Raw genomic sequence first — 14,015 nt, forward strand, 5'->3', positions numbered from 1 at the left:
AAAACATAACCTCCTTCACCTTCGGTGGTGGAAGTAAATGAAGAACATTAGCGTCCTTATCCAACACTGAACTTCGGGAATATGAATATTTTTTATCCCCTGAAATCCTACCGTGCACACTCTGAGTACAGCCACAAGCTTTCAACTCATTCTTTGCAGTGGCCAATGTAGACCATAACTTTTACACATTTTTTCAACCGAGTACCTCCATAAAGTATGTATAATCAGAAGGTGAGTACGTCTATAAAATACGAACCCACGACTTGTGGAACGAGTAGGCCCCACGGTTTGTGGAACGAGTAGGCCTGACGGCTTGTGGAACGAGGAGGTCCCATGGTTTGTGGAACGAGTAGGACCCCATGACTTGTGGAATGAGTAGGCCCCACGGTTTGTGAAACGAGTAGGTCCCACGGTTTGTGAAACGAGAAGGACCCCACAGTTTGTGGAACGAGTAGGTCCCACGGTTTGTGAAACGAGTAGGACCCCTCGGTTTGTGAAACGAGTAGGACCCCACAGATTGTGGAACGAGTAGGACCCACGGTTTGTGAAATGAGTAGGACCCCACCATTTGTGGAACGAGTAGAACCCCATGACTTGTGGAATGAGTAGGCCCGACGGCTTGTGGAACGAGTAGGTCCCACGGTGTGTGAAACGAGTACTACCCCACAGATTGTGGAACGAGTAGGACCCACAGTTTGTGAAATGAGTAGGACCCCACCATTTGTGGAACGAGTAGGACCCCATGACTTGTGGAATGAGTAGGCCCGACGGCTTGTGGAACGAGTAGGCCCCACGGTTTGTGAAACGAGTAGGACCCCATGGTTTGTGGAACGAGTAGGACCGATGGCTTCTGGAACGAGTAGGCCCCACGGTTTGTGAAACGAGTAGGACCCCACGGTGTGTGGAACGAGTAGGACCCCATGACTTGTGGAATGAGTAGGCCCGACGGCTTGTGAAACGAGTAGGTCCCACGGTTTGTGAAACGAGGAGGACCCCACTGTTTGTGGAACGAGTAGGCCCCACGGTTTGTGAAACGAGTAGGACCCCACGGTTTGTGGAATGAATAGGTCCCATGGCTTGTGGAACGAGTGGGACCCCATGGCTTGTGGAACGAGTAGGACCCCATGGCTTGTGGAACGAGTAGGACCCCATGGCTTGTGGAATGAGTAGGACCCCACGGTTTGTGGAACGAGTAGGACCGACGGCTTGTGGAACGAGTAGGCCCCACGGTTTGTGGAACGAGTAGGACCGACGGCTTGTGGAACGAGTAGGCCCCACGGTTTGTGGAACGAGTAGGAGCGACGGCTTGTGAAACGAGGAGGACCCCACGGTTTGTGGAACGAGTAGGACCGACGGCTTGTGGAACGAGTAGGCCCCACGGTTTGTGGAACGAGTAGGACCCCACGGTGTGTGGAACGAGTAGGACCCCATGACTTGTGGAATGAGTAGGCCCGACGGCTTGTGAAACGAGTAGGTCCCACGGTTTGTGAAACGAGTAGGACCCCACTGTTTGTGGAACGAGTAGGCCCCACGGTTTGTGAAACGAGTAGGACCCCACGGTTTGTGGAATGAATAGGTCCCATGGCTTGTGGAACGAGTGGGACCCCATGGCTTGTGGAACGAGTAGGACCCCACTGTTTGTGGAACGAGTAGGCCCCACGGTTTGTGAAACGAGTAGGACCCCACGGTTTGTGGAATGAATAGGTCCCATGGCTTGTGGAACGAGTGGGACCCCATGGCTTGTGGAACGAGTAGGACCCCATGGCTTGTGGAACGAGTAGGACCCCATGGCTTGTGGAATGAGTAGGACCCCATGGTTTGTGGAACGAGTAGGACCGACGGCTTGTGGAACGAGTAGGCCCCACGGTTTGTGGAACGAGTAGGACCCCACGGTGTGTGGAACGAGTAGGACCCCATGACTTGTGGAATGAGTAGGCCCGACGGCTTGTGAAACGAGTAGGTCCCACGGTTTGTGAAACGAGTAGGACCCCACTGTTTGTGGAACGAGTAGGCCCCACGGTTTGTGAAACGAGTAGGACCCCACGGTTTGTGGAATGAATAGGTCCCATGGCTTGTGGAACGAGTGGGACCCCATGGCTTGTGGAACGAGTAGGACCCCATGGCTTGTGGAACGAGTAGGACCCCATGGCTTGTGGAATGAGTAGGACCCCATGGTTTGTGGAACGAGTAGGACCGACGGCTTGTGGAACGAGTAGGCCCCACGGTTTGTGGAACGAGTAGGACCCCACGGTGTGTGGAACGAGTAGGACCCCATGACTTGTGGAATGAGTAGGCCCGACGGCTTGTGAAACGAGTAGGTCCCACGGTTTGTGAAACGAGTAGGACCCCACTGTTTGTGGAACGAGTAGGCCCCACGGTTTGTGAAACGAGTAGGACCCCACGGTTTGTGGAATGAATAGGTCCCATGGCTTGTGGAACGAGTGGGACCCCATGGCTTGTGGAACGAGTAGGACCCCACTGTTTGTGGAACGAGTAGGCCCCACGGTTTGTGAAACGAGTAGGACCCCACGGTTTGTGGAATGAATAGGTCCCATGGCTTGTGGAACGAGTGGGACCCCATGGCTTGTGGAACGAGTAGGACCCCATGGCTTGTGGAACGAGTAGGACCCCATGGCTTGTGGAATGAGTAGGACCCCACGGTTTGTGGAACGAGTAGGACCGACGGCTTGTGGAACGAGTAGGCCCCACGGTTTGTGGAACGAGTAGGACCGACGGCTTGTGGAACGAGTAGGCCCCACGGTTTGTGGAACGAGTAGGAGCGACGGCTTGTGAAACGAGGAGGACCCCACGGTTTGTGGAACGAGTAGGACCGACGGCTTGTGGAACGAGTAGGCCCCACGGTTTGTGGAACGAGTAGGACCCCACGGTGTGTGGAACGAGTAGGACCCCATGACTTGTGGAATGAGTAGGCCCGACGGCTTGTGAAACGAGTAGGTCCCACGGTTTGTGAAACGAGTAGGACCCCACTGTTTGTGGAACGAGTAGGCCCCACGGTTTGTGAAACGAGTAGGACCCCACGGTTTGTGGAATGAATAGGTCCCATGGCTTGTGGAACGAGTGGGACCCCATGGCTTGTGGAACGAGTAGGACCCCATGGCTTGTGGAACGAGTAGGACCCCATGGCTTGTGGAACGAGTAGGACCCCATGGCTTGTGGAACGAGTAGGACCCCACGGTGTGTGGAACGAGTAGGACCGACGGCTTGTGGAACGAGTAGGCCCCACGGTTTGTGGAACGAGTAGGACCGACGGCTTGTGGAACGAGTAGGCCCCACGGTTTGTGGAACGAGTAGGAGCGACGGCTTGTGAAACGAGGAGGACCCCACGGTTTGTGGAACGAGTAGGACCGACGGCTTGTGGAACGAGTAGGCCCCACGGTTTGTGGAACGAGTAGGACCCCATGACTTTTGGAATGAGTAGGACCGACGGCTTGTGGAACGAGTAGGTCCCATGGCGTGTTGCACTTTCCTTCTTTAGTACAGTAGATTAAAGAAAAATCGTTCAGATTGTGAAAAAAGTGTGAAATTTGGCCTACATGTCCATTTTTATATGTTCTTTCATATAAGAGCAGGACACACCTGATCAGAATATATTTACGGCCGCCATCTTGAATTTCAAAATGGCCGCCACCAAAAATAATATTTTACGATATCTTGGTCACCAAGAGACCCAGCAAAATGAATAAAGAGTCTAATTCAATGTTTTCACACACAAGAACTCCAATAAACACACTGAAAATGCTCTATTGTCAGTCTTTCTGCTTTAAAATGACATATACACTGTCCCAAGTAAAATTCATCTGGTCTAGATACAGTTATGACGTCAATCTGTATAATAACATGTTCCTGCACAATGGCAAAGTTCAGTGCATGGGAGAGATTCACAGAAACATTTGCATGGTGGTCCGCATGCCTTTTTGCAGCCGCATTTGATCAGCTCTGTGCAGGATTTGGCCGCCTTGGCAAGTGCTGTCCAGAAAGGTATCCGCTGTTCAATGGCGTTCTTCGTTCAACCCCAGTCGCGTGGGCTTGGTAACTGCTGCTTAGATATCAGCGCTTGGCCCCAGATATGTCCTGCCTGGTATGTCGACCTCTTGATATGTTCCGTGAGGGCTGTCTTTGTGGGGGTAGGCGATCTATTTGTGTTCCTTTCACGAACAGAAGATTCCTTGCCCGATTCACCTCGGTGCATTCACTGGTTCTATCATAAAGACGAATGACGAACCTTTCTAGTTGACACACATTCTCATCTGAGACTGATGAAGGCTCTTGGGATAAACTCAAGAAAGTGTCCGTTATATCAGGGAAATTGGTCCAGGTGTCCCAAGCGGTTTTCTTCCCAATACCACTGAATGACGACGACGTGCCACAGCCAGTGAAGGCATGGAAGAACAGAAGAGCTTTGGCCTTATTTTCACCAAGACTGTTTGCAATCATGTGAGCCGGTATTAACCTGTAGTGTTTCTAAACTCCATATGCACCCCATAGTTTGTCAAGGGATAAAGCATGAAATATGGCAATTGCAAGGACAACAACGTCGGTGTCGAATGACCTGATCAGGATTCTGTGATGGCCATTTTGTGCACAATGGAGAGCACGCAAGAATAACCTCGTATCGGGTTCTTCATGGTTGCATGGAGATGGAGAAGATTCTATGTTGCACTCTTGGGAAGAGATGACATTGGCATCTTGTGTGCTATATAGCTCCTTCTCTTGTGTGGATAACTTGGCAACGACGCACTGTGATAGGTAATGATACAGCTCACTCTTATTTTGGTCCACGCGAAGAAAGTTGTGCCAGTTCTGCAGAATTGGCGTAGAATTTGTGACAATAATGCGGCTCCCCATTCCCCTCCTCTTTCTCGTTGAACTCTTCAAACTGTTGTCAATATACCGATCCCATATAACATCCAGAGGTTTTGTGTTTTGCAGATTTCTCAGTACATAAGGCAAGAACACATTTTCAGCATAGTCTCCGAATGTTGAGCAGGACTTAGGAAGCAGCATATTGACTATAACAGATCCATCGAGAATCTTGGCATCTACCTCTGGTGTACCACACTCAGAAGCCGTACTAGTAGCCAGCTTGTCGAAACATCCAATAAGGTCTGATTTAGTACACTGCCTCAGTTCTCCCATGTCTGATAGAGAAGGTGGTGATCCCTGGTTTTCATGACTGAATAATTCATCCATGTCCCCTTCTCGGGACTGACAAGATATGTACATTAGGCCAAACAACTCACAGTTGCTTTTCAGAGTCCTAATTCGGTGTGATGTTCTGGAGTGTTTTGAGGGTGAAGTCTTGTGGAGGGGAGCCACGTTGTTCTTTGGTATGATGTCTGAAATTGGTTTTACTCGCTGCTCCAAGTGTTCAGCAGCATATGTGTCATATTTTGACTTTGCTTCCACAGTCCTCAGCCTAAAGATTGCATCTTCTGTCATCACCTCCTTTGTGTCCAGCACGATCAGATCATTTGTATCTTCTGTGAAGGGATTACCTAATTCTTCAAATGTTGCAACCACAGCTTTGACGTGTTGGGCAAATTTCAATTGAGTGGATTGTCCCTGATCATGGTGCTCTGTAGATATTGTGGAAGCAATTCCAAATGAATTCTCAAACTCGTCGATGATTCGAGCCACTTCAGGACCAGCTGTAATCCAATTGATCAAAGCAGAAGGATTATCAGTGATTCCAATCACACCGCCATCTCCTTTGATGTGATCATTCATCTGTTTGTGGGCTTGGTCCATAGCCATAGTAGAGAAAGTGTGAGGTGATCTCTGCACCATAAAGTTACCCTTCTCAAATTTCTCATGAACTGACGGCACTTGCTGACGAAGCTGTACCATGTCCTTGATATTGATAGGGAGCCATCTTGCATAATTTGTATGATCCAAAGAAAACATCGATGGAACAATTTGTCCAAGGCACTGAACTCAAACTCAAAGTTTCCTTCACACAGAGAATGCACAAATTGCAAGAGTCGAAGTTCAAGATCCAGAACCAAAGCCCAATATTGGAATTGAGGAACCTTACTGAAATTGACTTGATGCCAAGTTTCAAAATCCATTGTGTCATCATCTGGCCCAAGTGATTTGGCATATGTGATGTACGCAGATTTCCGAACGAGGTGCAAAGCTGCTGCCATTACTTGGTGTACATAGCGAGACCTGGTGACATGTGAACCCTTCAATATATCATCAGCTCGGCCAGAGGTTGTGACTTCAGACTGCACAAGAACTGCTGTCCATCCGCTACCACTGAGGAAATCTCCGAGTAATTTCAACACATTCATCTCTCTGTGGAGACCTCCCATTACCACCACAAATTTATCCTCGCCAAAATGGTCTGACCATGCCCACTGAATTTGTTTCACAATAGAATATAATGGCTGATCCATGGTTATCACAGGTATTTGATCAGGGTGCAAATGCTGAATCGTCCTCGCCACGAGACGCTTAGCATGTTCTATCATAGCTGGCGTATGTGCTGGTTCTGTGAACAAAGGCATCAACGCAATGGGTGACACTGGTCTGATCTCAGCTGATTGGCATGGTAAGCTGCCCATGAGACAAAGTCTTTGGTATCAAGTTCCGTCTTGTTTGATATAAGTTCTAACATTGCACTCAACCAGCCGTCTTCTTTCTCTCTGGACGTGGACATGACGCTTGATTCAGCTTTTACTTGACCTACAACAACTGGTGCATACAAGTCAGTTTGTGGCAGACCTGCTGGTGCTACTTCTGAATATTCTACCGGCAAGAGAGACGCCACCAATTAAATTGGATAAAGCAATTTCCACACGCTCATAGCATTTGGATATCAAACAACGAGCAAACACTTTTAAGTATTTAGTTGTTTATGAAAGGGTCTCATTTCGATTTTAAAGCAGAAAGACTGAAAATGGAGCATTATAAGTGTGTTTATTGGATTCCTTGTGTGTGAAAGCATTGGGTTAGACTCTTTATTCAAGTGCTTAGGCCTCTTGGTGACCAAGATATTGTTACGGCTGTGGAAATTCACATTACATCATAAAGGGCCCTCAGGTGAGATATCTCGATAGGTACATGTGGAGTTAGCCCAAACCCGTTGTATAGAGGGAATTTATGTGATCCATTCGGGCTGCAATCCTCCAGTTAGTCGTTTTTCTTTCTCTATCTTTTATTTCAAACAAACAAAAACCACCAACGATGCTGGTGGGCTTTTTCCGCCATTCTTCCCCACGCTTGGTGTGAGGGAAGGGGGGAAGGGCGGCTCGCCGCCGATTGGAGGATGGACAGCGTGAGGCGGTTGGGGTGAGGGAACGCCCCTTTTCGAGAACCCTCTCGAAGGAGGGTGGAGCCGAAAACGGGGCGGAGTGAAGGGCGGAGCCCCGTGCTATAAAAGTCGACACGGGTGGAGCGTGTTCTCTCCATCTTCCTGCTCTCTCCCTCTTCCTGCGCTCTCCCTCTTCCTCTCACTCTCTCCCCGACTCATGGAACTTGCCTCCGTCTGAAGTCGTTGTTGGGTCCTCGCCGAGCTGTGTGGTCGTGGTCGAGTGTCTCTGCGTCGGTGTGGAGCTCGTGGAACTCGCGGAGCCTGAGGAACTCGTTGAAGTCGAGCTGTGTCGTCGTGGTCGAGCGTCTCTGCATCGGTGTGGAGCTCGTGGAACTCGTGGAGTCTGAGGAGCTCACTGAAGTCGAGCTGTGTCGTCGTTGAGTCTGGTCGAGTCGGCAGTGGAGGACGGCGGAGGAGACGGAGCTCGGAGTGGAGGTCGTGGGCGGAGGACTCGACGGCCGCACCAAGGGAAGTCCTTTCTTTTCTTTGGGTTTGTGTAAATGACTGTGGGTGGCGCCTGTCCTTAAAGTAGTCTTGTTTTAAGTGTTGCCGTGTGTACGCATATTCGGTTTTAACTCTTCCTTTGCTTTTTATGTGCATTTTTCTTTTGCTGTGGATACGTGCTCATCTGCGTGTGTGAATAAAGTGCATTCATTGTGTGAACTTGTTCCCTGTTTCGCTGCGTCCTTTCCTTTGTTTGACTTTCCATCTTGCATCACGTAAGGGGTTCGTAGTTGGTTCAACATCCCGGTAATTAATTGCAACCATCAAGGCCGACGATAACACCGCTCGGTTATCACTGTAGCATGGAACGGACCGCTTAAGCAGTTCGTATCCAGAGTCGGCCTGTGGTGTGGTACGATCGCCCGGTCGACCATTCGCGCAGGTACTGAGGTAGATCGAATTTGGCGAGTAACCCTATCCTGCGCGGGTAGGCAATTGGCACGATCGTGGTGAGGTTAAACCCCCACCCGTGACTAGCTCCCGGCATTGTTCCGAGAGGGTCACGACTGAATTGTCCGTTCCGGTGGGCGACGTGCCGCGATTCGAGTTACGTGGCCGTTCGCACGCCGGCGGGCGCGAATTTGCAACAATATCGTAAAAATATATTTCGGTGGTGGCCATTTTGAAATTCAAGATGGCGGCCGTAATTGTAGTCTGATCATGTGTCCTGCTCTTATATGAAAGAGCATATAAAAGTAGTCATGTGTACTAGTTTTCACACTTTTTTCACATTTTGAACGATTCTGGTGAAATGTTGACTTAATCTACTGTGGAACTAGTAAAAGCGATATTTGTGAGGCACGAGGTGTGACACAGTACGAGATGTTTCTGACCTTGCGATTCCCTTTGTAACACACAATGCTTCTGTGTCAGCAAATGTGTGCACGGTGTGCAAATGTGTGTCAGTAAAACCTGCTGACACTTTGTTGGATCTCAAAAGGCAGAGATTCTTCACGACGTATTTAATTATTCATGGCATGGCTCCATAGGAGATTTGTGTGTTAATAATGGAAAGCGTTCGCCTTCACGTCAAAAAAAAGATCAACATGAAATCTCAACTGTGGCCACGATTTTGTAAAGGTTGAAATAGACCTTTATCGGAAATGTATCGCAGGGAACTAAAATGTTTCATGCAATTAATGCATCACAGAGACTTGGTAGAAAGGGCTGCACAAAAATCCAGACTATAATGTCAGCATGACTCACATGGTCTTGATTTCCCCAGAATCTTTGACATGCTGGAGACAGTCAGGTCACTTTTGGATTTTTTGGGCTGCTTCCCCTCCAGACAAAGGGTTGCATAATTGTGAGTTTCTCCTCCTCTCACAATAGTCTCTGCAAGAGAAATAGATCACTTGCATAGAAAGCTCTGACATTTTCATCACTGGCTACTGTCATCTCCTGGCATTTCTTTTTCATCTCTCCTCTCACAGCATGTAAAGAACCAGCTATTTAAACCGTTTTATGCATTAATTTTTAAAATATAAGTTGATCATCCCCTCTCTCACCCCCCCCTCCCTTTCCCCTCCATTGACCTAGCATGACATTAAAAATTGAGATTAATGTGGGGCAACATGCCCCGTCAGGGAATGTGGAGCAAGAATGACCCTGCCCAATAAACTCTGTGATCCTGGTTACAAGTTTAGTTCGTATCCTGAATGTCTGCATCAGAGAAATCTCTGGCTGGGGAGATAACAGGCAATTTCAAATGAAAATGGTCCTGTATAGTGCAACCATTTGAGCGTTTCATGCCATTCCATTTACATAATGCTGCAGGTATTGCAGTACCACCTACACATTCCATGCACAAAACAGGGATGGCATTTTATGATTAAGCCCGATTCCTTCAGGGATGTACCTAAGACTAGACAAGCAAGTTTTTGAGATTGAGAGTGTGCAGCTGTATCCATGTTGTTCACCCCGTGCATCCCTCCGAAGCCCCTATTCTTACCCACATCCCTTATTTCTCCAAGTCTCCCTCTATTTTGTCGCTTGTCCCTGTTGTTGATGCATCCAGCCTCCCTCCCCCATCCTACTGTTCCTTTTGTTCTGTTTCATCCTGATCCATTATGTGTTAAAATTCTTCCATGACTCTTGACTGTGGGCCAAAAGTCACTGAAGGCTTTCTTTTTTTTCTAACTTTTTTATTTTAAAATAGAAATTAATTAAATATATTGCAAATGGTAGTTTAATTCATGGAATTTGTTTTTTTTTAGATTAATTGTGAAAAATAATGTCCTGCAAATGGCCCTCATTGGCTTCTTTGCAAAGTCTTGCTCTTTCCAAAACGTGATCCATTACAGAGGACAAAACTTGACCAATCGCTGCAATTTCCTCGGAAATGTTGTTTTTCAATTCCGCTCGTGTCTGTGGCTTGTTGACATACATGATACATGCGATCTTTAAGGTTATCCCCACAGAAAAAAAAATCTGTGGTCTTTAATCTGGTGAACGTGGAGGCCAATCTTTGAGTTTGAATTATTGATTTCCAACTTGAGTAATAAAATTTAACAATTTTCACGTGCTGGTCATTGGTAAATTTATTCATCATGAATCTCCTTAGTCTTCTTTATTTGTGCAGGAACTTGCAATTGGAACAGGTTGCCTGGTGATAACTTGATTACTCCATCATGAAAGACACTGTGGGGTCTTTAACATCCACTAAATAATACCAGCAAACGGTACACCCAGTTTAACGTACATCCAGGGGATGCACCTCCCTGCCTGTGAAGCACCAAGGTGACACTTTATAGCTGGGTCGAGATTCGAACCCAGTCGAGACAGCTCGGAGGTGAGTGCGTGTACGTCTAACTATCTGGCCAATCCAAGGACATAAGAAGAAGTAAACTTACAAGCAGAAAGGAAGGAAGAAATAGGAAATGAAAAGGGAAGGGGCTGACAAACAAAATATCTCTCCATAAGAGCAGTAATATGAACAACCAAGAAAAAGAGAACAATATTCAGTGTCAAGGGTTTTGTCGTATAGTTTACCTTTTTTTTGTCGTATATATCTCAAACCATATATGTTTGTATGATCAGTCAATAGCAGGATAAACAAGCTCAAATGAGCTAAGATCCTCGTCCTCTTAATGATGACGTCATAAAAACGAATATGACGTCATTGTGATGTATCAGGTTTGCGATAAATTATCGGTGCTAATGCCCGGCTTGATTCCCGCAAACAAAATTCAAACAGCTTGCCTAGTTTCGAAGATAATGGTATAGGCGATTGCCATTAGCGGCGATATTATGACGTCAACTTTTTTTCTCGGAAGAATTTCCAAAATCGGAGATGGTTACTGCCTGGGCGTGGGCTTTCTGCTTATACATGGCAACTTTCACGAATATCCGATGAAAACTCTGGGTTGTGAAACAAAAAATGTCAAAAAATAGGAATGACGTCATAAAGATTGATATGATGTCATAGTGATGTATCATATGTGCTGTAATTCATCTCTGCTAATGCCCTGTTCGATTCCTGCAAACAGAATTCAATAAGCTTGCCTAGTTTCGGAGATAATTTTTTAGGCGATTTTTATTAGCGGAGATATTTTGACGTCAAAACTTTTTTCTCGGAGGAATTTCCAAAATCGGAGATGGTTACTGTCTGCGCAGGGTATTTTTACATATATATGCCAAGTTTCAGGAAGTTTCGATGAAAACTGTCGGCTGTGAAACAAAAAAGTCCACAAGAAGAAGATGAAGAACAACAACGTAAGTAAGACTTAGAGATCCTCCATGAGGATCTAAAAAAAAAAAAGATAGCTCCAGCGAACTATACCGCTGAGGTTGTTCGCATTGATCACATTCTCCCAAAGAGTACTTGACTGGATCGGGAATTGATTTTTTTTAATCATTTTTTTGTTGCCTTGGATTCCAGACTGGATCGGAAATTTTTCTGGATTCCCGACTGGATCCAACTGGATTCCCAACTGGATCGGGAATTGATTTTTAAATATTTTTTTCATTGCCCCATTTTAACGAAACTTGATACTGCACACCGCAGGAGAATGGTGAGTAAGGTGGCCCTAAAAGTTTTGCACTTTCGTGGACCGTTTTGGCTGTATTTAGGGAACATACATACATACATACATACATACAAGATGAGTTTTAGTAATATATAGATTCATCTTGTGGGAAGGGGTGCCAAAGGAAGGGTCCGCACCAGGTGCCAAATACTCTCGGTACGCCCCTGGGAACAAGCCTCCTCATTCTCTTCAATCTCACTCTTTCCTCCAGCACTTCGAGACAGCTGTTCACAACAATGTGAGGTCATTGCCCATCCACAACCATGATCTTTTCTTCCCACAATAACCCACCTCGCTTAATGTTTCAAGCTTTTCCTTCCACTTCTATGATTGACTATTTCCTTCTGTATCCATCTTGCTCACCCCACTGTGTCATCCCTTTGCTCTCATTTTCCCCGCAACCCTTATTTCTCCAAGTCTCCCTCAATTTTGTCCTTCAACCCTGCTGTTGGTATGTCACCGCTTCTTCCCAATTCTTCTTTTCGTTCTGCTACCTCCTGATCAATTTTGTGTTCTTGCTCTTCCACGAGCCTCGACACTGTACACTAACAAAAAAAAAAACCTAAACAAATTACAAATTCCTGCTCAAACTCTTTCAACAACCACTACTTGGCAATCACGGTGACTGGCGAATCAGCCAATACCCCCCAATGTGAGTTAATGGAAGCCTTCATCTTGTAACAGACTGAAAACAGACATCATGATAATGATGATTATGATGATGATGATAATGATGATGATGAAGCACGTACTCTTCCACAACGGCATCCAATTAAAGTAGTTGTAACAGCATTTCAGATGCTTTCAGATGCGTGGAATTAAATTGAATTCCTCATTCCCTCTCCCCTCACGTGCCGACCCAGAACTCCTTCATCCCCTCGAGACTGCCAGCTCAAGGCAATATCGCCTTGGAAGCATCAATCCCTGCCTGGCTTCAAACGGGATTGCAAAGTGTATTCTGTTGGAACCGAATCATCATAATTTAGAGTTTTCCCAGAATTAAGCGAAGGATGGGTTTTCGGTCAAAAAGTTGTTGCACCTTTCGAATCAAGTAATGATTTTAACCTCCACCAGGAAAACTCCTTATTTTTTAATTAGAAAAACAAACCAGGCCAATGAATAAAACACTGGGGGCAATGAACAAGCGAAGCAAATGAAATGCTGCATTCAAAATTGTCCGAGCTCAAGAGCATTTGATGTTGGAAACATCAGGCATGAGCCTTGCATGCTGGGCAGATAAATTACTTGGTACTGCCTTCAGTTTTGAATAATATGGATCTTCCAAACTTTTCCTGTTTTGAATACAAAATCAGAACCTTGGTGAAATTATGATTCGTTTGTTCAAAAAAAAAAAAAAAAAACTGTTGAAAAATGATATCGGGTTGCAGGTCTTCAATCTGCGTGACTGTGAAATCCTTCCAACATGTTCAAGTTAAGTAAATTGTTCAGGTCACTGTGTCCTCCACAAAGAATGACCAAGCGGTCATGGAGAAGGCCGGGTTGTTTTCGGGTTGTCCATCCGTACAGACAGTTTGTGTTCTGCAGTATTCAAGTATATAATTAAATTTAAATAAAATAAAGATAGTAAAAGTCGAATAAATAAATAAATAAATAAATAATTTCTGGTTTTCCCGCCATTTTCCGCAGTGTGTCTTTCTAATTACTAATGATATCTAGTCTGGTATTGTTAAGTCTGGCTTCCTTCTTTGAGCCTCCAGTGCAGTAATTGGTCTTTATTTTGATCACCCTGTCTAACACGTTACATTCGTTCTTCGTGCTTGTTGTTTGTGTCCTTTGGCTTGATGACGTCCTTAAAAAAAAACAGGAAGTTTCCTGTTTGGAATGATATTTAAAATTTCGCTTGATTGCCAGGCAGGCGGAGTAAAAAGATTATCTCACTCCTCTCTGTGCATGTGCGATCGGGACGAATTCTGAGACAAGGTACGGTATTCCTAAAGACTTGTCCTAATGTTCATGTGCCAATTCGTGTTGAAAATATGACATTTAATTAAAATAAGTTGTTCCACGATCATAAACTGATAAGACAGACAGATGGACAAACATGAATCAATTCCTTAACCTGGCTTGCTTTTCGTTTCGTGTGCGTGGGGTAAAAAGGAAGGGGTTTTTCATTGAATTGTCAAACT

At 46.0% G+C, this 14,015-nt stretch overlaps 1 protein-coding gene across 3 annotated transcripts in view; it reads right to left on the reverse strand.

Annotated features, from left to right (window-relative positions):
- Positions 1-14,015, reverse strand: part of C14H8orf34 (chromosome 14 C8orf34 homolog) — a 36,856-nt gene that overhangs the window by 10,815 nt on the left and 12,026 nt on the right. For 2 of the 3 annotated variants that reach the window (XM_085855448.1, XM_085855447.1), the window contains exon 3: positions 9,047-9,175. The exons of the other annotated variant lie outside the window; for it this stretch is intronic. In XM_085855448.1, coding sequence (XP_085711574.1) covers positions 9,047-9,175 — 129 coding nt within the window. The remainder of the gene's footprint in view (positions 1-9,046; positions 9,176-14,015) is intronic. 3 annotated transcript variants of the gene reach the window in all.

This window comes from Eptatretus burgeri, chromosome 14 (assembly GCF_056783735.1).
Source record: "Eptatretus burgeri isolate ZD-2024b chromosome 14, Ebu_testis_v1, whole genome shotgun sequence".
NCBI lineage: Eukaryota > Metazoa > Chordata > Myxini > Myxiniformes > Myxinidae > Eptatretus > Eptatretus burgeri.